Source organism: Entelurus aequoreus, linkage group LG10 (assembly GCF_033978785.1).
Source record: "Entelurus aequoreus isolate RoL-2023_Sb linkage group LG10, RoL_Eaeq_v1.1, whole genome shotgun sequence".
NCBI classification, from domain to species: Eukaryota; Metazoa; Chordata; class Actinopteri; order Syngnathiformes; family Syngnathidae; genus Entelurus; species Entelurus aequoreus.
The window spans coordinates 10,231,256-10,256,224 of NC_084740.1; the positions used below are offsets into that span (position 1 = coordinate 10,231,256).

The 24,969-nt window shown below is 39.3% G+C and overlaps 1 protein-coding gene across 7 annotated transcripts in view; it reads left to right on the forward strand.

Moving 5' to 3' along the window:
* The window catches only part of gdpd5b (glycerophosphodiester phosphodiesterase domain containing 5b), a 79,320-nt gene that overhangs the window by 8,232 nt on the left and 46,119 nt on the right, over positions 1-24,969 (forward strand). For all 7 annotated transcript variants that reach the window (XR_009827417.1, XR_009827416.1, XR_009827419.1 and 4 more), the window contains exon 2: positions 21,300-21,472. Coding sequence is in view for 2 of the 7 variants with exons in the window: in XM_062060010.1 (XP_061915994.1) it covers positions 21,356-21,472 (117 nt within the window). In the remaining 5 variants the exon portion in view is untranslated. The remainder of the gene's footprint in view (positions 1-21,299; positions 21,473-24,969) is intronic.

The following is a 24,969-nucleotide window of genomic DNA, read 5'->3' on the forward strand; positions in this document are numbered from 1 at the left end:
GAGCAGTGAGCAGCACCGGTGGTGGCCGCGCCAGGGAATAATTTTTGGTGATTTACCCCCAAATCCAACCCTTGATGCTGAGTGCCAAGCAAGAAGGTAATGGGTCCCTCTTTTATAGTCTTTGGTATGACTCGGCTGGGGTTTGAACTCACAACCTACCGATCTCAGGGCGGACACTCTAATCATTAGGCCACTAAGTAGGTATAAAATAAAAAATGTGTGAAAGGAAGGCAGACAAAAAATAGGCCAGAGGAATAATTAAAATGCTTTCCAGCATTCACACAATTATGCCTGGTCCTGTCTGCAATTGAGTCAACAAACGCTCTTGACCCCTATTTGAGATTACTGTGTTTCCTATTTGTCCAATACCTTCATGTGATTTTATTTTTTAACCAGATTTAGGAGTCAATATATGTAAATTAAAAGAGACCTTATAGAATGTCTGTCCTCCACAGATGAAACATGATGTCGTGTCAATACACGTATGGTGGTAAGGAGCCCCCATGCCGATAACCCACTGTGGTGTCTTAACGTACTTAACTAGACCACCCACTTAACCCACATTGTCATAAAATAGTCAGGTGTTCACAGGGAACTGCCTCGTTTGCCTCCCCTCCCGCCCCCCAACAACAATGGCTGCCATCATGTCCGTGCATGCCATGGATGTCTTTGTCAGCTGTTTGCTCTGCAGGCAGCAGTATCAGCTCTGCAGCTACCTACAGTCAACACCACAAATATGCATTGTCCAACCCTCCAAACAGAAAAACGGGGCGAAAAAAAGTTTTTTTTAACCTTTTTTTGTCATATTATATTTAAATACCGTTGTAACATTCAGTGTTGGTTTGGCCATATTCTGTGCTTGCAAAAGATTGTATAGCATATGAGTGTAGACCTTGTATAATACAGTATCGTAGTATAAATCCACTAAAAATGAATCTACCCACGGAGGTGTGTTTGTGCTCAATATACTGTATTTTTCGAATTATAAGGTGCACTGCCAATGAGCGGGTCTATTCAGGTCTTTATTTATACAAAAGGCACATCAGATTTTAAGGCGCAATAAAAATATATTATTTCTACATTTAAACACTTCCTTGTGGTCTACATAACATGTAATGGTGGTTATTTGGTCAAAATGACACAGATTATGTTTTACAGACCATCTTCAAGCCACTTTCTGACCGTCTCTTCAGGATGCGTTGCTTTGTGGACGGTCTTATTTGTGTGGCTCCACTTCGACAGAGTCTTCTCCTTGTCGTCTTTGTTGTACCGGTAGTTTTTAGTGCCTCTATTGTGAGTCTACTGACCGATATAAGTAGGGATGTACATCGTTAAGATTTTATCGATTTGATACCCTTATCGATATTCTTTCAGGTATTTATTGGAACTCTTATCGGTGCTATATGTAATTTATGGAAATAAAGAAGTGGAGGGAAAAAAAGCATTTTAATTAGCCTTTATATTGGCGAAAGAGGTTGAACACCTCCAACATGATGTACTGTAACATCTCAGAGCAGGAAAGTATTTTATTAACACCTGTTTTTTAAAGTTTTAAACAAGTCAACTATGTGTGCAGTGTAGGGTTGTACGGTATACCGGTATTTGTATACTACCACGATACTATCCATCCATCCATCCATCTTCCGGTTATCCGAGGTCGGGTCGCGAGGGCTGCAGCCTAAGCAGGGAAGCCCAGACTTTCCTCTCCCTAGCCACTTCGGCCAGCTCCTCCCTGGGGATCCCGTGGTGTTCCCAGGCCAGCCGGGAGACATAGTCTTCCCAACGTGTCCTGGGATACTAATGAATCATATTCGGTACTATACCGCCTCTAAAACGTACCGGTCCGCCACCCCGTCATCGTCACGTTGTGTCATTGTTGGTTTTACGAGCAGAGGAGCATGTTCGGCCACGCACAATCACGTAGTACTTACAAACAGACAGTGTGTAGACAGAAAAGGAAGAACGGACGCATTTTGGCTTAAAAACTAAAGATAAAGGTGAAGTTATAATACTGAAACGCCCTCAGGAAGAGGTGTTTTAAGACATGGCATGCTCGCTAGCGGCTAAAGTCCAGCCGCACTCTGCAGTGTTTTAGACTTAGACTTAGACTTAGACAAACTTTAATGATCCACAAGGGAAATTGTTCCACACAGTAGCTCAGTTACAAAGGATGGAAAGGACAATGCAGGTATAAAATAGACTAAAAATGTACCGTAGTAGCAATATAAAATATAACATACCTGTATATGTAATATTTACATAATATACAGTATGTACAGTATAAGATATATACTGATATATTGTATTATATTATATGTTTATATCATATATACAATATATAACAATTACCATGTACAATATTACAGTACATGTAACAGCTGCAGCATAAAATAGAGAGTAGATCCAGCAGAAAATGGACATTATAAACAAAGAGTGGTAGCTAACATAGAAGGTGTCAGGTAATAGACAGATATCATCTATTGTTGTATGGCGAGTGATTATACAACTGGATGGAGTGCGGAATGAAGGAGTTCTTGAATCTAAGCTTCTTGTAAATCACTAATTTTCGCCTTCATGGCGACAAATAAAGTAAGTTTCTTACAAGTATCATCCCTGCAGGACGAGGAATAGCTAAACATGCTTCACTACACACCGTAGCTCACCGGCGTCAAAATGTAAACAAACGTCATTGGTGGATTGACACCTAAAATCCACTGTAACGATACCAAGTACAGGAGCGTATCTAGTCGATACTACTATGATTATATCGATATTTTTTAGCATCACAAAATCTTTTTTCGTTTAAAAACAAAAAATTATTTTATGTTTATAAACTCAGGAAATATGTCCCCGGACAAATGGGGACTTTGAATATGACCAATGTATGATCCTGTAACTACTTTGTATCGGATTGATACCTACATTTCTGGTATCATCCAAAACTAATGTAAAGCATCCAAACAACAGAAGAATAAGTGATTATTACATTTTAACAGAAGTGTAGATAGAACATGTTAAAAGAGAAAGTAAGCAGATATTAACAGTGAATGAACAAGTAGATTAATAATTAATTTTCTAACGCTTGTCCTTAATAATGTTGACAAAATAATAGAATGATAAATGACACAATATGTTACTGCATGTCAGCAGCTAAATTAGGAGCCTTTGTTTGTTTACTTACTAATAAAAGACAAGTTGTCTTGTAATGTTCACTATTTTATTTAAGGACAAACTTGCAATAAGAAACATGTTTAATGTACCCTAAGATTTGTAGTTAAAATAAAGCCGATAATTAAATTTTTTGTGGTGCTCTTTATTTAGAAAAGTATCGAAACGTATCGAAATACATTTTGGTACCGGTACCAAAATACTGGTATTGGGACAAGACTAGTGCAGTGTAAGGTGAAATTCAGTTATGTCATCTTCTTGTAAAGACCACACCGATCAATCACTGTTTCTATTCATTACAAATACACTCAGAAATAAAAAGACTCAGTGAGCAAGTGTAATGCTCGATCGTCCAGTTTGTAGTCAAGAGATTTAAGAACACATTTAAGCACTATGTCTTTTAATGTCACGCAAACACGGCGCAATCGAGTGACATCGGACGGCAACCAGAGCCCTGTCAGTCAGAGTGGACGCTATCTTGCTTCAAAGCAACTTAAATTAATTATTAATATTGGCCTGTGGATTAATGGATCGCTAAGAGGACGGTTGATAAAACGTTGTGAGTAAAGTGCGTTTCACATCAAACTGTCACGGCGTGCGTGACTTCAAGGAACTTTTGAGGAGGAAATATTGTTGAGTTACAGACTTTTGTGTTGTGTTACTTCGTTATTTGTCATTATTCCAAGCTGATTTTAATGAGTAGCAGCAGCAGCTGAACTGAATGTAACAACATGTCATAATTATGTCGGTCAGCTGGAACAAAAAATACTGATATCAGTATTGTTAGTCCAGAATCTTCACGATCCTCATGGACCGACCTAATTAAGAACCGGTACCAAAAAATGCCGGGACTCTGTATACACTCCGAGATATAGGAACAATACGCTACTTTTTATTAGAAATTTTAACAGCAGAAGATAAATGCCACACAACAAGAGGATGGAGAAAAAGAAGGATCTTATTGACTATGGCATCAATGCGGACTACAATTGCGGATGCATGCACATTTTTGGGACTTGCAGAGATCCCAAATACACAACAGGTACCAATAGGTATTGCGAAATATAGAATGTGCAAAGTTGTATGGTTTAAAATGTTTAGTTTTTCCTCGGATTCCAATATTTTTTACCCAATTTTTCTACTCTGATTTTTTGATGTGAGGTTTCCAGCACTGCTTGTGACCTAATACCCCACCAAAAAATGTACTTTCATCTGTTCTGACAATTTATGTGTTATCAATGTTCAGTTTTATATTTATTTGTACTTTCCGGTTTCCGAACAGCATGAATTTGGTTTTGTCTAAGTTTAGGGACAATTTATTTTTATCAAACCAACATTTTAATTTAATAATTTATTTTGTTATTATTACTTCCAAGAGCTGCTGCAAGTCCTTCCAAGAGCCAAAAATATTTATCAGCAAAAACCACAAACTTCAATGTATCCAATACCTTACAAATGTCATTGATGTACATTATGAATAATGGGGGGCCCAATACTGATCGCTGTGGGACACCACATGTAATGCATGAATTTCCGGACCTCTCTTGATGTATTTTGTACAAACTGTTGTTGATTTTATATACAACTCTTTAATCAATGTAAAGTCAAACCCTCCAACGCCGTTGCTTTCCATTTTCCATATCATTATATCATGGTTAATTCTGTCAAAACTTTTTTTAAATCAATAAATACACCCACCAATTCTTCAACGAGCTCCATTAATACCATGGATGTTGGTCTTCCTGCGTGGAAACCATATTGACTGTCCATTAGCGAGATGTGTTTTTTAATAAAGTTGTTCAGCTGTTTTCAAGTGTTTTGGAGAACTGTCAGAGTAAGGATATAGGCCTATAGTTGTTAAAATGGTGATTTTATTATTATTATTTTATTATAGATTTATATATTTGGATGACTTTAACTATTTTCATTTTGTGTGGGAATGCACCGGCTCTGAATGATAAATTACAGATATATGTAAGTGGGTCTACAATTTTATCATTTATCTTCTTTACTACAGTCATCAATATCGTTCCAATTTGTGGAAGATTTATTCTCACATGTGTGTACAATATATGTTTATACCTATACTTAAAGGCCTACTGAAACCCACTACTACCGACCACGCAGTCTGATAGTTTATATATCAATGATGAAATCTTAACATTGCAACACATGCCAATACGGCCGGGTTAACTTATAAAGTGCAATTTTAAAATTCCCGCCACACTTCCGGTTGAAAAACTCCTTTGGATATGATTTATGCGCGTGACGTCACAAAATCCACGGAAGTGGTTGTACCCCATCTGACCCGATATAAAAACCTCTTGTTTTCTTCGACAAAATTCCACAGTATTCTGGACATCTGTGTTGGTGAATCTTTTGCAATTTGTTTAATGAACAATGGAGGCTGCAAAGAAGAACGTTGTATGTGGGATCGATCGGTGTATTAGCGGCTAAGTACAATACTTACAGCAACACAACAAGGACTACTTACTACGCCTAGCTGATGCTTGCCGCCAAACCCACGGATGAAGTCCTTCGTCGCGCCGTCGATTGCTGGAACGCAGGTGAGCACGGCTGTTGATGGGAAGATGAGGGCTGGCTGGCGTAGGTGGAGCGCTAATGTTTTTGTCATAGTTCTGTGAGGTCCGGTTGCTAAGTTGCTAAATTAGCCTTAGCGTCGTTAGCAACAGCATTGTTAAGCCTTACCAGGCTGAGAATTTTTAACCGTGTAGTTACATGTACATGGTTTAATAGAATTGTTGATCTTCTGTCTATCCTTCCAGTCAGGGGTTTATTTTTTTTGTTTCTATCTTCATTTGAGAACGATGCTATCACGTTAGCTCAGTAGCTAAGTGTGTCACCGATGTATTGTCGTGGAGATAAAAGTCACTTTAAATGTCCATTTCGCGTGCTCGACTCTCATTTTCAAGAGGATATAGTATCCGAGGTGGTTTAAAATACAAATCCGTGATCCGCAATAGAAAAAGGAGAGAGTGTGGAATCCAATGAGCCAGCTTGTACCTAAGTTACGGTCAGAGCGAAAAAAGATACGTCCATCACTGCCTCTAGTCATTCACTGTAACGTTCCTCATCTACGAATCTTTCATCCTCGCTCAAATTAATGGGGTAATCGTCGCTTTGTCGCTCCGAATCTCTCGCTCCATTGTAAACAACGGGGAATTGTGAGGAATACTAGCTCCTGTGACGTCACGCTACTTCCGGTACAGGCAAGGCTTTTTTTTATCAGCGAGCAAAAGTTGCGAACTTTATCGTCGATTTTCTCTACTAAATCCTTTCAGCAAAAATATGGCAATATCGCGAAATGATCAAGTATGACACATAGAATGGATCTGCTATTCCCGTTTAAATAAATAAAATTCATTTCAGTAGGGCTTTAATGTATACCTGTGCTTATGTATAAGATATACTGTCATGAAAATACTTGCTGAAATGTGAGCAGGAGATTATGTGCCCTGTTCCAACTTTTCTTTTGATGTAGAATGTGGATCAACATGAAAATTTATAACACAAGTCAAGACAAGATGGCAGCAATAAAGCACACGCACTTCCTGGCTGAGGAGACTGCTTGTTGCATCCTCTTCTGGTTTAAAATAAAACTCATTTAAACACAATTATTATCGACTTGCGTTCATCTTGCGCCGAATAAGAAGGATTATTAGTCTGTTAAATCGCATACATAGGAAGCAAATTTAAATCAAACAAATAAAGCCATATACAGTACAAGTGGTGTTAAGTGTTATTAGTCACAACAATAATGCTCAGTTTTTACAGCTCTGCAAATGCACACATTTTTTTATTCCTACTAAGACGCCTTAGTAATTTTATTTCCACAGTAAAAGACAGATTAGCTGGATTCAGAAAGTGCCACGCTGACATAATTCTAAGACACTGCAAATGTGTCGATGCTTAAACAAAACACGTGGTGTGGTTAACTTTTACATATTTATACCCACAATGCTCCATGTTATAAGCTATGCAGGAGTAATTCAACTTCATGCTCATGCTCTCAAATATCTCAAATCAATGTTGGTTATTGAAATTAAATTAATTCAATCGGTGCTTGTCCTGCCCAAAATACCACAATTTTAACACGAATATGCCTTTCAAAAAGAAAAACATGCAAATACAATAGAATGTGCTAAAAAAACAAACTGCTGTACAGTGTTTTATGAGGTAATGTACTTTGGTACGTCAACTTACGAGTATTTTGGGATATGGCCTGTTGCTCGGCTTTTTGTTATGCCAGTTAAAGTATTTTTCACAGCTCACAGCCAGAGATCAACACAATCCCTCCGACTATCGGAACTGAGAAAGTTAGTGCAATGAAGAAGCGGATGACCGAAGTAGAGAAACAAACCAATAAAAACATGTTCTACTGCTTGCCCGACCCAGCAAGTCCAAACAACTTCCGGACAGAGTGGTCAAAGTTGACAGGAACTGTATGTTTGTCTGCAAGGGTAATGCCCAATCGTCCAGTTTGTAGAGTCAGGAGACAGAACGAACTGGAACACCATCAGCAGCTTCTCACATTTTGTCATGGATAAATGTCTGCTGTTGAGACGTCGTTTTGGCGTCAAGGCTGAAACCTGCTGTAGTTTAGTGCAGACTAACAGTGCTGCTCACCGGGTCGGCTACACCGTTAGTCATGTTTTTAATGATTTGTTTCCCTAATTCGGTGACTGTCATCTACTTCTTTTTCTCTTTGCTCTCCGCACTTGCTTTCTCAGTTCCGGTGGTTGGAGGGCAGGATTGTGTCGATCTCTGGCTCTTAGCTGTGGACGGCCCCTACTTCAACACGCAGCGGGGAAGCTCGTAACTCAAATTTGTGCTCGCAACTTAAAGAAGACCAAAAAGCCGAGACAGCTTGTATCTCAAAATACTCATAAGTTGAGGTGCCGCTGTTCATTTATTCTCCCAAAAATACCTAGAATTTATATCCTTTTAAGAACAAAATAGAGGAACGTGCTAGCATAGCTGGCACAGGTTGATATGCCTTTATTAGGCTTAGATAATCAGCAGTAGAGGGTTTGTCAAATCCAGAGGACAGCAGCTGTCCAAATGAAAACCTTATCATATAAGGCCTGAGTAATGATCATTATAGCTCTTTTTATGTTTACTCTCTGCCATTTTTAGACTTCTCAAGCTCATTTAAGGATCGCTGTGAATCTATGAAGTAGACTGCCGACATCACTTTGTCAAGCGCTGTCCTTGCAGCATCCACTGTACCATTAAATCAATGCTGCCCTGAAACCAGAACTTCCTCTTGCCAATGGAGGAGGAGGAGGAGGCTTCATCCTGTATGGTGGAGAGACTATTTTTATCCCCCAGATGGAAAAATGAGAGTGATATCTTTGCGTGTCTCCCACCCACTTACAACTCTTCTTGTTCCATTGAGAGTAGGTGGCTCGCTGTGGTTTTATTTTAAATATCTCCTGGTGAAAATTAATTATTCCTCTCTCCATTGTGGCGCGTAATGGGCTATGAATTAATTGTTTCGTGGATAATCTGTGGCCTACATTTTTAGAATGATGAATTTTCATCTGGTCATGATGTTCTGGTCTGAGTCCATCCCTCTCCTCATTCCTAATTCTGTTACATATCTGTTATATCTGGCTGCTGGTTGGCTTTACAAAAGTCATTCATCATCATCTCTTCACTGTAAGAAGACACAGGGATGTTTTTCTTTGAGATTTGTGATACAGAGGAGCAAGCTGTCAAAGGACCAGTGCCGGTAAATGCTGACTGAGCACTCGTGTAGCCTTACGTAACCTTGCGTCCTTTAGGAAATGATTCAGTTGAATGCAATGTCTGCGCGTTTCACCCATGACATGTTCTTACCTGTAGCACCTGCTACCTTCGTTTTAGCTCCATCTTGTGATTTTTGACTGCGTCAATGTTGTCTTTAAACATGCCAGATTATTGTATGTTTCAACAATTTAAGATGTGTGTTGATTTTGTCAAAAAAATATTTAGACATTTTAAATATGCTTTAGTAAGCCACACTGGAAACACGTCGTTTTGTGAATTTGTAGCTTTAATGTTAGTGAGCTTTGTTTGTCTCCGACAGAGTGCGTGCTCTGGTGCACTTTATTCACTTTTTACAACAATATAATAAAACAGTCCCTCCAGGAATTAAAGGCCTACTGAAATGATTTTTTTTTATTTAAAAGGGGATAGCAGATCCATTCTATGTGTCATACTTGATCATTTCGCGATATTGCCATATTTTTGCTGAAAGGATTTAGTATAGAACAAAGACGATAAAGTTCGCAACTTTTGGTCGCTGATAAAAAAAAGCCTTACCTATACCGGAAGTAGCGTGACGTCACAGGAGGAAGGATTCCTCACAATTCCCCGTTGTTTACAATGGAGCGAGAGAGATTCGTACCGAGAAAGCGACGATTACCCCATTAATTTGAGCGAGGATGAAAGATTCGTGGATGAGGAACGTTAGAGTGAAGGACTAGAGAGGCAGTGCAGGGTGTATCTTTTTTCGCTCTGACCGTAACTTAGGTACAAGGTCTCATTGGATTCCACACACTCTCCTTTTTCTATTGTGGATCCCGGATTTGTATTTTAAACCACCTCGGATACTATATCCTCTTGAAAATGAGAGTCGAGAACGCGAAATGGACATTCACAGTGACTTTTATCTCCACGACAATACATCGGCGAAGCTCTTTAGCTACTGAGCTAACGTGATAGCATCTGGCTCAAATGCAGATAGAAACAAAATAAATAAATCCCTGACTGGATGGATAGACAGAAGATCAACAATACTATTAAACCATGTACATGTAACTACACGGTAATAATTCTCAGCCTGGCAAAGCTTAACAATGCTGTTGCTAACGACGCTGAAGCTAACTTAGCAACTTAGCAACCGGACCTCACAGAGCTATGATAAAAACATTAGCGCTCCACCTACGCCAGCCAGCCCTCATCTGCTCATCAACACCCGTGCTCACCTGCGTTCCAGCGATCGACGGCGCGACGAAGGACTTCTCCCGATCACAGATGCGGTTGCCGGCTAGCATCGGCTAGCGCGTCTGCTATCCAAGTACTTTTCTTTTCTACTCTGCTCCGGGGTGGACCGCTAGCCTGTCCATCAGATGGGGACATCTCTACGCTGCTGACCCGTCTCCACTCGGGATGGTTCCCGCTGGCCCCACCATGGACTGGACTTTCGCTGATGTGTTGGACTCTCACAATATTATATCAGACCCACTCGACACCGAGGATGTCGTTGTGGCTTGTACAGCCCTTTGAGACACTAGTGATTTAGGGCTATATAAATAAACATTGATTGATTGATTGATTGATTGCTACAGCCAGCCGCTGATACACCGATCCCACCTACAACTTTCTTCTTTGCAATCTCCATTGTTCATTAAACAAATTGCAAAAGATTCACCAACACAGATGTCCAGAATACTGTGGAATTGTTCGATGAAAACAGAGCAGTTTATATGGTGACACATTGGGTACGAATACTTCCGTTGCCGTCGTGACGTCACGCGCATACGTCATCATACATAGACGTTTTCAACTGGAAGTTTAGCGGGAAATTTAAAACTGGACTTTATAAGTTAACTCGGCCGTATTGGCATGTGTTGCAATGTTAAGATTTCATCATTGATGTATAAACTATCAGACTGCGTGGTCGGTAGTAGTGGGTTTCAGTAGGCCTTTAAACCAATCCCGGCAAATGATGCACAACCTCGCAACTTTGTCCAATGTCTGCAACTTCCCCGCACATTTTGGCTAATTCGTGTCATTTTTTCTGGCGAGGACTCTCCCACACTCCGACTTCAGGGTTGTTCCAGTTTAAATTTCCGACTCGGAACTTTGAAATTTTAACTTTCCAGTCCAACTGCAACTCACCAGAAATGAATATTGAAGATGGACAAACATTTTTTTCAATTGTATAGTAAACATGGAGAATATAAAATTTATAAGACAAGTGAAACATCTATACAGCATTTGCTTCCTAATTTGTGTTGCAATCATGGGCCTTTTGAGGTCAACGTTACAAGGAACACTTAAAACCATTGATAGTAAATTCCTAAAACCACCAGTTAATTCAAGGTTATTGTAAAAAAAATAAGCCTCAAAACATTGCAACTTTTGCTGCAACTTTCTGAAAAAGCTGCCGTGAATTCAGGCTTTTTAGGTTGCAGCCATCACAGAAAAAAAGCCCGCCAAATCCTGGAGGGACTGAATACAGTAGATGCCACGTATCATATGCAACAAAGTAACATCAAAGAATGGGGGCGTTAGCAAGGCTAGCATAGCTGTGTGAGCTACAGTGCCAACATTTCACATTTTTAATAGCAACATCATACATTCCAGCCCAATAGCTGGAAAAACAAAATGCTCCACGTCTCTAGCTAACTGATAGAAAGTTGGCAGACCTTCGAGCTTTATTTAAGATTTCTGTTTATACTGTACATCAATGTGTTTGGATGAGAAAACAAGTAAGGAAGATGATATATTTGTCTCACGTTTGTTGCTCATAAACAGGCTTCAGTGACATATTGCTGTCAGAACATCATTAAAATGTCAAATTTGCTTCACAGGGGACCTTTACAGTTTTAAAACAGATACAGAAAAACTGCTGACTCTGCAGTGTGAAAGTGTTTTGTGGTGGCTTGCCTCGTGGGGAAGATTGATGCCAGCAGTTAGTCAGGATTGGATGTATCGAACTAAAGATATTTATGATTGCACTTGAAGATCTATAGAACACGTTTATCCGCTTGCTATATTGCTTTTCCAGAGTCGTCCTGTGGCCCAGCTAACATTCATTCGCTGTAGATGCCATTGTGATGTGGTAATCACCTTGCTGTCTTCCGAAGAGACACACAAGCACACATTAAGGCTTTATGTTATACATTTTAGGTCTTTCAGAGATTATGTTATTAGAGTCCCCGTGGTGATGATGCACAGGACCTGTCGGAATATAACGCAGCAATCAACGTGAGCCTGAGTGGGAAAAAAAATATTTTCTCAAAATATCCTCCTGACTACCAGCTATTGTTCTCTGCAGCAGGTTTCTTTTATGCTTTCCAGGCCAGTGACCACCAAACTGATGGACAGGTGGAGCGGGGACCCCTTACTTATACATCTGGTAAAAATGTTTTTAAGTTAAACTAGTCCCAAATGTACCTTGTTATTGCGCAATAATAAGTTATCAAAATTATACAGTATAGTGTCACTAAAAGCTACCTGGCAACTAGCGCACTAATCGCTAGCTGACAACTGGCGTGTTAATGCCTAACTGAACACTGGTGTGCTAACCGCTAGCTGACAACTGTGCATTTATAGTTAGCAGACAACTGGCGCGTTAAACAGTAGCTGGCAGCTTGCTCGCTAATCATCAATGAAAACTGGTGCGCCGATCGCCAGCTAACTATAGATGCACTCATTGCTACCTGGCAACTTGCTATCTGACAACTGCCGCGCTGATTGCTAGCCGTCAACTAGCGCACTAATTGCTAGCTGACAACTGGCACGCTATTGGCAAACTAATCACTAGTGGACAATTGGTGCGCTAATCCCTAACTGACAACTGTGCGTTAATCGTTAGCAGACAACTGGCAGCTAGCTCGCTAATCCTCACTGAAAACTGGTGCGCCCATTGCTAGCTAACTAATGGTGCACTCATCGCTACCTGGCGACTTGCTATCAAACAACTGGCGCGCTAATTGATAGGTGTCAACCAGCGCACTAATTTCTAGCTGAAAACTGACACGCTAATTTCTAGCTGTTAACTGCAGCAGTTATCGCTAGTTGACAGTTGGTGCGCTAATTGCTATCTGACAACTAGCACACAAATTGCTAGCTGTAGACTATGCGCTAATCGCTAGCTCTCAACAGGTGCACTAATCGCAACCTATCTAACATGTTAATAATAAATACAATTTTATAAATATTAATTTAAATTTTTTTGGTTGAAACTTGCAAGGTAAGTTGAGTAGGATGGCCATTTCTCTGAGCTCTGTAGTAAACATTTGTGTTTTGAATATTTTTTTTCCAAAATGTGTGACTATGACAAAAGAAATATACCATAAACTGCAAAGGACGCTTGTTCTCAGGGGGATTTACTTGACAACACCGTCAACTACTAAATTGAACAGCTGCAAGATGCCTTATAAACACCGTCAATTAAGAAGCAAACATTTTGAAGACGCTCTGTCCTGTCCTAGTCCGTACTGAACAGACTTTTAGCAGCTCTGATGTAATAACTGTCGCAGCAAGGCTTATCGCTCATGTGTCACTAATCAACTCTCTCACACTCACGGTCCGATACTGCCAAGCCCCCATAGTGCTTTTTTTCTTCTTCATTTGTTCTCTATTTCAACTCTGAACAAGCTCTTGAGAACATTGGTCAGATCACGCATCGAGCTGGAAGTTGATTTTTGGCATCTTGTACAATTTTCTTACATCACAAATCATCTCTTGCAGTTATGTCATGGCCAAGATGATGTCATTGTGCAAGCTCTTCACATCCATTCATTGTTCTTGTCAAAGGCAGTATCTGTGAGTCATGTTTAAGTTATCCACATGCACCTTTTATCAGGCTGGCCCTGACATTTACTATGTAAGAGATTTGGTCCAACAGGAGGGCTTTCAAAGTGTCTCCCTTTATACATGTATAATACAATTGGGGCTCCTCTAAACCCTGAAAAAATGATATATATTTGTTTATATTTGGAGTTGTTTTGTCCTAACCTCAGACAGGCTAGTTTCACACCATAGCGACTAAAAATCTACTCAATTTACCTTAAAATGTAACTGAAGTTGGGTTATCACAGAGGTGTGCAAAGTGCGACCCGGAGAACATTCTAAAAATGCATTTAAACAAAAAGCCAAAAACTTTTTTTTTTTTAAGTGCAAAAGCTGTAAATGTAACAAGGAAAAGTTAATATGTCACCTGTATAACTAAAAGTTAACATGCAGGGTGTTGTTTTTTTTAATTCACAGTGAAATGTATTTTATTCCATTCTGGTCCACCCAGAAACACTACAAATTTAACATGTTATATGCTCTTAGGTGAACTTCTCGATAACAAATATTGTTTTACAAATAATACCATAGACTGTACTGCAAACAACTACAATAGTTCTATGAAGTAATGTAATAATAATATACAGAATTGACCTTGGAGAGCAGACTTCTAATGCATCTCTCCGTCAAACACACCATCAGCAGCTTCTGATTAGTATATTTAGCTCCCTTGTTATGACGTTATTATAGTTTTTGACTCCTTTTGCTAGACTGGCAGTGCTACATTGTACTGCTTCGCCAGGTCAGCTACACATACTTTTCGATGATTTCTTTCTTTAATTCTTTTACTCATCTGCTTTTTCTTCTTAGTACTGTCTTTCACACTCACTTTCTTCAGACCTATGGTTGGAAAATCAAAGTCTTGCTAGCTATTAGTTAATGCTAGCGAGTCAGACATCCGATGTGTTGGTCGGACCTTGTGGTTTTCACTGTGACGTTCGCTTCGCCAACTGGAGGTGGGGAGGTTCGTAACCCGAATTTTTGCATGCAACCTAAAGCATAACAATTAACCGACAGACCGCTTGTATCCTAAAAAACTTGTGAGGTGGGGAATGCTAAACGTTTTCTAAACTTTAACCTAAATTGTTTTGGGGGCCACATTTCCAGAATGATAAGGACAAAGTGGCGCGACTTTTCCATTCACTTATAGTCTTATTTTGTATATTCCAGAGAACCAGCGTCCTCCACAGTAGAAATTTGATTTTGGTCTATTTATTTTGTCAGCCTTACAGGAGCGCTCTTCTGTTTTTAAGGACCTTAAAATAAAGCGAGTCAAAGATCACCTCTATGTCAGCACTCCAGTGTTTTTAGGAATCTGCTCCCTCGAGTTCTTTTTTTAGCTAAACTCGCAGCCCACCTAATTGCCAGGTTGATAAAAAAGAGATGGCCTAAAATGGAACCTTGGGTAACACCACTAGTATAACTAAAGACGTTGAACAAATGACTACTGACTGCATCTGAAGTAAACAAGTGTAAAAATCACTAAAATCACTTTAGAAAAACATTTGTAATTGACAAAAAGGAGAGGACGTTAAGGGGTGCCATAAGGAACGCCTCGCTTATGTATAACACAAGTTTGGACCCTAGTGATCTCTGTTTGTTTAACAGCAAACAGTCCAAATAGATGTCTCATCCTACACCTACTCTGTACCAAAATGAAATAGGTTCTTCCTCAGACAATAACTACAAATATGCATTGTACTTTTTGCTTAAACCAACAACCCAAAAAACAAACCACAAAATCTTTATATGTCCTCCTAGCATAAAGAGGAAAGCCCTTAAAGGAAAAGGACAAGCGGTAGAAAATGGATGAATGGATGGGGTCATATTATGATTTTTTTAAAAATTCTTACATCTACATTTTTTACATTTACATCTTTGTGGTCTACATCAGTGTTTTTCAACCTTTTTTGAGCCAAGGCACATTTTTTGCGTTGAAAAAATCCGGAGGCACACCACCAGCAGAAATCATCACATTTTAGTGGCTTTGTCTTCCTTTGAACGATATTTCCCGCATCTACTTTGATTTAGCAATCAAGGATATTTCACTTGTTTTTATCCTCCTTTGTGGGGACAATGTTGATTGTCATGTCATGTTCGGATGTACTTTGTGGACGTCGTCTTTGCTCCACAGTAAGTCTTTGCTGTCATCCAGCATTCTGTTTTTGTTTACTTTGTAGCCAGTTCAGTTTTAGTTTCGTTCTGCATAGCCTTCCCTAAACTTCAATGCATTTTCTTAGGAGTACTCACCTTTTGTTTATTTTTGGTTTAAGCATTAGATACCTTTTTACCTGCGTAGCCTTCCCTAAACTTCAATGCATTTTCTTAGGAGTACTCACCTTTTGTTTATTTTTGGTTTAAGCATTAGATACCTTTTTACCTGCACACTGCCTCCCGCTGTTCCCGACATCTACAAAGCAATTAGCTACCGGCTGCCACCTACTGATATGGAAGAGTATTACACGGTTACTCTGCCGAGCTCTAGACAGCACAGACACTCAACAACAACACATAGTTTGCAGACTATAATTACTGGTTTGCAAAAAATATTTTTAACCCAAATAGGTGAAATTAGATGATCTCCCACGGCACACCAGACTGTATCTCACGGCACACTAGTGTGCCGCGGCACAGGGGTTGAAAAACACTGGTCTACATAACATGTAATGGTGGTTGTTTGGTCTAAATTTTGCATAGATTGTTTTACAGACCATCTTCAAGCCACTTTCTGACCACCTCTTTAGGATGCTCCGTTTTGTGGGCGGTCTAATTTACATGGCTCCACTTTGACTGCGTCTTCTCCCAGTCAGCCATGTACCGTATTTTTCGGAGTATAAGTTGCACCGGAGTATAAGTCGCATCTGCCAAAAATGCATTAAAAAAAAGGAAAAAAACATATATAAGTCGCACTGGAGCCCGGCCAAACTATGAAAAAAACTGCGACTTATAGTCCGAAAAATACGGTAGTAGTTTTGAGCGCTTCCATATGGAGTCTACTGACAGATGTGGTTTAGAACTATCCGCTGCTTTGTATTAGAAATGGCAACAGCGGAGGAGGATGCGTGTGCATGTACGAGCCAGTCTGCCTCACAACAAGAGGATGGAGAAAAACAAGGAGCTTATTGACTACAATGTTTGACTACAACAACAGACTCGCGCAAATCTTTTCAAGTAAATTTTTACTATACATGGAGATATCCGCTGACATCACAATTGGGGAAAAACGTCACAAATTGGCCAAATTTTAAACGGCTTGTTTGGAGGAACTACAATGGAAGGTAATATTGTTTATAAATATCTTTGCCATGCGTCCATGATTTGATTTCAAATTTTCAGGACTAATGCAGATCCCAAATACAAAAAAAAAAAAACAGTGGGTAACAAAAGTTGGTTTTGCAGTAGAATATCAAACATCGAAGTGAATGCAGTCATAAGATATTATTTTAATTGACAAATGGGATGACATTCTTTTGAACAGGTATAAAATTGTCATTTTCCACTTGCTTAATGACTTGTTTGTTTGAAACGTCTCAATAGAAAATTGTGATTGGTACTTTTTGCTTTTGTAGTGACACTTTTTTGTCTTCCAAGGAAAATGCTGAAACGTTTCCTCCTCTTTTTCCTCACTGCAATTTTTTTGATCACAGGAAGTGAAGCAGCAGAAAAGGAGATGACAGGCGCTGTCTAAGGGTTTATTTTTTTTCTGTGTAGCGTCTCTTCAACCCTCCCCCCCTAAATTCAACCACTGCTTGATTTCCTGCAGAAATAATCTGGATCTTCCTGTGGTGCAAACTCATGGAGATTCATCATATTTCTTATGTATTTCAGGCAAATACTGACTCCAATCCAAGCAATTTTTTTTTTATACGTTGGAAGTAATATCCTCAAACCAATCACTAGAGTCTTGTGGTTCATGCCTGTCTGAACAATCCCAAGTTTGTTGTTTTGTAGCCATGCCAACAAAATTGTTGAGTTTTCAAAGTGTAGAAGAACAAAATAACAATTTTTTAAATACATTACGCCCTCTTTAGACCAGTTGATCTGCCGTTCTTTTCTGCTCTGCCCCCCTGTCCTTCGTGGAGGGTGGGGGCACAGGTTCAGTGGCCACGGATGAAGCGCTGGCTGTCCAAAGTCGGGACCCGAGGTGGACCGATCGTCTGTGCATCGATTCGGGACGTCTCTGCGCTGCTGACCTGTCTCCGCTCGGGATAGTCTCCTGCTGGCCCCACTATGGACTGGACTCTCACAATATTATGCTAGATCCGCTCGACGTCCATTTCACCGGTTGCCCGGGGGGGGGTCCCCATATCTGCGGTCCCCTCCAAGTTTTCTCAATGTCCCATTGGGTTGAGTTTTTCCTTGCCCTGTTGTGGGATCTGAGCGGAGGATGTCGTGGCTTGTGCAGCCCTTTGAGACACTCGTGATTTAGGGCTATATAGTAAACATTGATTGATTGATTAATTGATCTTGTCTCTGATGCTTTTTGAATAATTTGTACTCTGATCAATTCAATTCAGTTTTTTAGATAAATGGCCAAACAGACCTAGCAATGATATTCATACAGGTCATGTAAGTCGTACTGCTTGTGTAGGCTTTTCTACTCCAGGACAGCTGCACACAAATCTCGTTAGTGTTTGCGAAAACATGTACCCCAACTGTGTTGCTTGTGCTATTACTTTTCTAAGAAATACAACACATGGTGGTGTTGTTATTAAACCCCATAAATCAAATTTAAATTGAAATGTCTCACAAAGCTCAGTGTGCCTGCTGTAACTTTGCAGTGTTTAGCCGGATTGCCACGAAATTTGGCATGCACGTTTTATGGGACTGAAGAGCATTTGTCAGCTTGATTGGTTGTAATATATGGTCTCTATCACACAAGCACTTAAATAAACGGCATCAAGGGTAGGGATGGTTACCGGATTTGGTACTTTTATAGGCACCGACTGACAAACCAAAAAAAACGGGTATTGATTCTCGTAAAATGAAATACTGCCATCTTTCGATGCCTTTGTTGCACTTGATGTCACCTCCGATTGCCGACTCAGCCAACTCAAACAGTACCAGTATTTATTCCCAGGTAAGTACGTGACAGTCAGTCGCTGACCTACTTATCTCTATTGCTGCGGCGGCTTGTGACCACCCAGTTCGAGGTGATGTGCGTCGTCGTTTTCTCTGTGTAGAGTTATTTTTGTACCAACTGACGAGCACATAGGTTGATGACGTAGTTGACATTTTCCGGGAGTGCCTCGACATCAAAACTTTCGGGTCTGTATGAAATCAACACGCAAAATTTTACATCACAAGATTGTAAAGAAATATACACGAAGATAAGTTAATATCACCTTACTTATACGTACTAGTGTTTGTATAATGGTCTGTCTTTAAAATCCTGAAATATAAAGGCAGTCTGTAAATTCCATCATAGTTGATTGTCCTTTCGAGGCAGCAGCCATGATGCTTGCTGCCGTCATTTGATTACACGCTTGACTCAACTATGGTCTGATAGTATCATAGTATAATGTGCAGTTATTCGCTCTAAATGGCATTTTATGATGTTTTTATTATGTAAATAGGTTGATTTTAGATTGCCTTTTCAGAAAACCCTCTGTTGAAAACCCCATTTGAAAATTCCAGGAAATATGGATAATAAAAGCTATTTTTCTGGTAATTGTAACATTGCTACTCAACATAGTTAAATAATTAGAAATTATACAATCACAAGTTAAATGTTTCCCATTAAGTGTTTTTCTTTCGGTTACTTAACTAATACGTTTACTTTTTATTTCATGCATTTCATGCATTTATGATAACAGCTTCCTTAATTTTTGGCCTATCACAATGGTTCAAATACCATTGGAAACATTTTTACTAGGTATTTTCCAAATATATTTTGCATTTGAAAGTTTTTGTCAAGTACCTACCCCAGGTATCGGTTCAAATGTGAAAGGTACCCTTCACTAATGAAGAGCAATTTTCCAGAATGCCAGAGGAATTCAGTTTTTTTAGGGAATGTATTCGTTAAATGTGGTTCACCACAACAATAAAAAATTATACAAAAATAAATTAGATCTACAAAATAATCAAAAAAATAATTGATAGATTTATCGATTTTAAGAAATTATAATTTTGTCTGTTATAAACTGGCACCATATAAATAAGATTGAACGTGATTTGTTGGCACGGGTGTAAAAATGTTACTTTAATATTTTATGACTTGTTTGTAGGCCTGGGCCCATAGTAAGTCAATAAATCGAACAATTAAAATTAAATCGATAACTTTGCCATAGATAAATTGCAATGTACAATGTTAGTTTTCTTTGTCTCTCGCTTTAAACAGAGAGAAAGAAGTCTAACGCTGTGCATCGCTTTCGGCACCTGAGCACGTTTATTTAACAGTAGAATAAACTGAACGCGATAACACTTGCTTACACACACAGGATTCACGGACATTGCCTCCGTACTCGCGACTCGCTCGTGAGAAGTTTCGCAAAATAAGAAGAATTAAGAGGAAAAATTTTTGATTACGAAGCCAAATGTCCTGTTGTGGGGATATTTCAGCTTCAAACCGGATGGGCAATATGAGCCCATCAACATGGACGAGTGAGCAAGAATGCCTTAATGGCAACACCCCCCCACCCCCACTCAAAAAAACGCCCAACCGAGTGTTTCCAACTAGGAAAAAATTGCACTTAAGATGTTCACTATTTATTCAAGTTAAAGTTTTGCTTACATAAATTAGAGTTCACTTAATTTTTTGTGTTAATGTGTTTAGGATTACAAAAAGTTATTTACATTCCAATTACAGTACAATGGTCAACAGTTATACTGTAATGAAAAATAAAGGTTTATACACTCGTTACTTGCATTATTGTTGTATATTATTATGATTATTGGCTTCAAAATAATGCTGACAATAATTTTGATTAATTTTGATATTTCTTTGGATAAATGATAACAATTACTAGCAGTGAAACAGCCTCTGCACTATGGTGTGGAGTTGGCCAGGCAAAACGTGTATAAATGTCAAAACTTACGCATAGTTGATTGAATCTCTTTAAAGAAGCGTGGGATGCTGTGTACTTGAGGTGGTCTTGCTTCATGATGTACTCTTGGCCCCTTCCGACCCGCCCTCCAAAGAGCAGTTGCACTAATAACAGGAAAGGCGACCACTGCAGCAGATGCTTATGAGCAACTTCCCACAGCTTCAGACTGACTGCATGTTTACAGCAGGAAGTGTTATCGTGCTGCTGCGCTAAAACATCACCCACTATGACAAACCCATAAACTTGTGTGAGCCATGTTGTCATATTGTAGCTGATTGAGTGTCAGTGCTGAATCAGCAGCTTCTCTAAGTGAGGCCTTGTTTATATTATTGACACCCTGCACTTACTGGCAGCGGGTCTTTTTAAAAAGCTCCACACTGTTAAGATACAACTTACTTGACAAAGGCCTGCTACGTCATAGCAGGTCCAGCATGTATTGATCCTTTCATCCATTTCAAATATGAATAATCTAGTGTCCTTCTTATTGCATTACAGTGTCCTTCTGATCAGTGGGATGTTTGACTTGCGGGAGCAGGACTGACGGAAGGAGGATGGTCAAACACCAACCCCTCCAAGTCTATGAGCGCCAGCTGTGTTTGTCCTGTATCACTGGGATCTACGGTTGCCGCTGGAAACGCTATCAACGCTCCCACGATGACACCACCAAGGTAAGCAAAGTGTTGCATTTCGGGCATTGATCTACTTAACGTTTTTACCCTTTTGGGGTTATAAAAAAGATGACTTCATAATTTTTAAGACACAAAAATATTGTCTTTCCATATGTATCAGTCAAACTGTCACCTTTTTCCTCCTCATCCACTCTACTAAAGTGGATGATAGGGGAAAAATGTGACAGACGCAATAATATTGTAATTCCATATGTATGAGGTCTATCTGAAAAACACAGAATAATTTTTAACCAACACAACATCCCAGTACAATGACCAGAATGTCATTTGTGCCATTGGTTTACAACTGAATGGAATGCTTATGTGGGCAGTGTTTCCCACACATTCATTTATTTGTTGCGGCCCGCCACGAAAGAATTACGTCCGCCACAAATAGATTTTTTATTTTATTTTTTTATTTTTTAAATTTATTTATTTATTTATTTTTTGTCCTGTCCAACTTCTCAGGCAAATCATATAGTTGGTTTAGATGCCCAAATAGGCTGTTCAGATTTACTTTACAAAAGAGAAGTGTAGGATACTTCTCTTGTTGCCTTATTTGTATTTGACCACTACTGTTTTCTGTTTATTTGTTACTGACTGTGGCAGGACACCTCTGCCTCTGTTTCACTTTATGTTGCTGGTAAATAATATGGTTGTAGTAGTAGGCTAAAGTTAAATTATTTAGTATGCACTAATTAAAGGGGCAGAGCTTTAATAGACATTTTAGCTTTTATATTTTATAAGATATATTTTTTGTAAGAACCACAATTAATAAATATATTTCAGTGAATAACTTATTGTTCAAATCTGTATATAAATATGTACATAAAGTGTTGTAATTATATTGTAAAATGGATGGATGGATGGACGTTTAAAACAAAACTGTTATTATTAATTAGTAAGTATACATTTTTTGAGCCTTTTTAGAGAAAATCATATCATTGTAGTAAATTATGCAAATTACTTGATGGTGTCATGGTGACCATGCCCATAGCCACGCCCATATCCACGCCCCCACCGCCACAGGTATCTTGGCAGTTTATGGGAAACACTGGTGGGGGATTCCGACTATTTTGGACTGGTAGTAGTCGATACACAGCGGTCGTTCTGCCACACAATATCTCAATGCTAACGAGGGGGAATTACACTTCAACGACTGTCGCTGGCTTTGACAGTAGGATTGCTCGTTTGCTTCAATACAGTTGTTTTTCTCCCTACGTCAGGGCAAAACCATCTTTGCCCAGGCACACCCTCTTGGTTTTGGAGTATAAACATTTGGGGTTTTGGCACCAGCGGCTAGACTAAATCTGACCACTCTAAGTCTATGAGCACGAACTGATGAACCCTACTCTAATGAGAGGCAAAACGTCTTCCAAGACAAACCAAGTAGTCCAGCTGCGATTGATTGAATGCCCTGAGATTGAAGTTGGTTCTTGAAAAATAGAATGCGATAGAACAGCATTCCAATAAATGTAGCTAACCACCAAACTGAATGTATGGGTTTGCCAATGTAAAGAGCTTTGAGAATATTGCGAAAAAGCGTTGTAATAATTATAATTCATTTATACATTCAAACATTTTGTTAAAGTCACCCATCAAAAAGGGTGTGGGCGGGATCAATTATCTGATTGGTTAAACTAACATGAAATCCACGCCCAAGACAGATCATTTTGACTGATACAAGTCTTTGCATTGACAAATATAGCTAACATAGGCCCTGTTTACGCGGCACACCAAAACAGATTTTTTTGCCCAAAAGTGACACAAATCTGATTTTTTTTTTGCCAGTCTGAACACTACACAAAGAGCTTCAAATCTGATGTTTTCGCATCAGATTCAGGCCACATCAAAAGGTAGTCCGAATCCGATTGGAATCTGATCTTTTCAAATGTGACTTCAGTCTAAACGGCGATGCGACCTGATGTGACCTTTTCGGCAGCTTTGGGCGAGCTACGTCACTCGGGTGCGCCAGGAAAGCTGCAGGCCGCCAGTGGAAGTGGATACGTCATCACAACATCCGATTTCAATTTTCGGACGGCCGAAATTTCAGTGCATCACTAGTCAATAGTGTGCAAATGCAAAGGCTATATGTAATATATGGATATTTATTTGGATTTCAAAGAAATGGCGATTGTTGAAGGACCGGGATTGACACGTTACGTACATTGCGTAAGTTGTTTACGTGAGTTAGTTGAAAAATAAAGCTAACGTAGATCCACGCTGATGTCCTTGTTGCGTCTACTTAACAGTCATAAAAAGATTAGAAGCCCCCCAAATATTACACTATATACACTACCGTTCAAAAGTTTGGGGTCACATTGAAATGTCCTTATTTTTGAAGGAAAAGCACTGTACTTTTCAATGAAGATAACTTTAAACTAGTCTTATCTTTAAAGAAATACACTCTATACATTGCTAATGTGGTAAATGACTATTCTAGCTGCAAATGTCTGGTTTTTGGTGCAATATCTACATAGGTGTATAGAGGCCCATTTCCAGAAACTATCACTCCAGTGTTCTAATGGTACAATGTGTTTGCTCATTGGCTCAGAAGGCTAATTGATGATTAGAAAACCCTTCTGCAATCATGTTCACACATCTGAAAACAGTTTAGCTCGTTACAGAAGCTACAAAACTGACCTTCCTTTGAGCAGATTGAGTTTCTGGAGCATCACATTTGTGGGGTCAATTAAACGCTCAAAATGGCCAGAAAAAGAGAACTTTCATCTGAAACTCGACAGTCTATTCTTGTTCTTAGAAATGAAGGCTAATCCACAAAATTGTTTGGGTGTCCCCAAACTTTTGAACGGTAGTGTGTGTATATATATATATATAGCTAGAATTCACTGAAAGTCAAGTATTTATATATATATATATATATATATATATATATATATATATATATATATAAATATATATATATGAAATACTTGAGTTGGTGAATTCTAGCTGTAAATATACTCTCCTCGTAACCACGCCCCTAACCACTTGTAAAAAAGACAGCCGATAGATTCCTGCTTCTCGCAGATCATAGATACGCACGCGCAGATTGTATTACACGCATGTGCTTCTGAATGCGCTTGCACACGTTGTATTACACGCTCACGAATCTTACACGGCAGAAGTGTCGCAAAAGTCACTTATAAGTAGACAGCCTATCGAGGACTCTTTCTGATAAGGGACAGACGGACAACTTAAAACACATGTACGCGGATCTAAAACACACGTATGTGGATCTAAAACTTATGTACACGGCTCTGACACACAACAAGCACGTACGTGAATTGGATTACATGCGCACAGATTGAGATATACGTTTGCAAATAATTTTGCTACAATAATACTTAATTTTGCTACAATAGTACTCGCCGTGCCAGCAACCTGAGGGTTCCTGGTTCGATCCCCACCTACTACCAACCTCGTCACGTCCGTTGTGTCCTTGAGCAAGACACTTCACCCTTGCTCCTGATGGGTCGTGGTTAGGGCCTTGCATG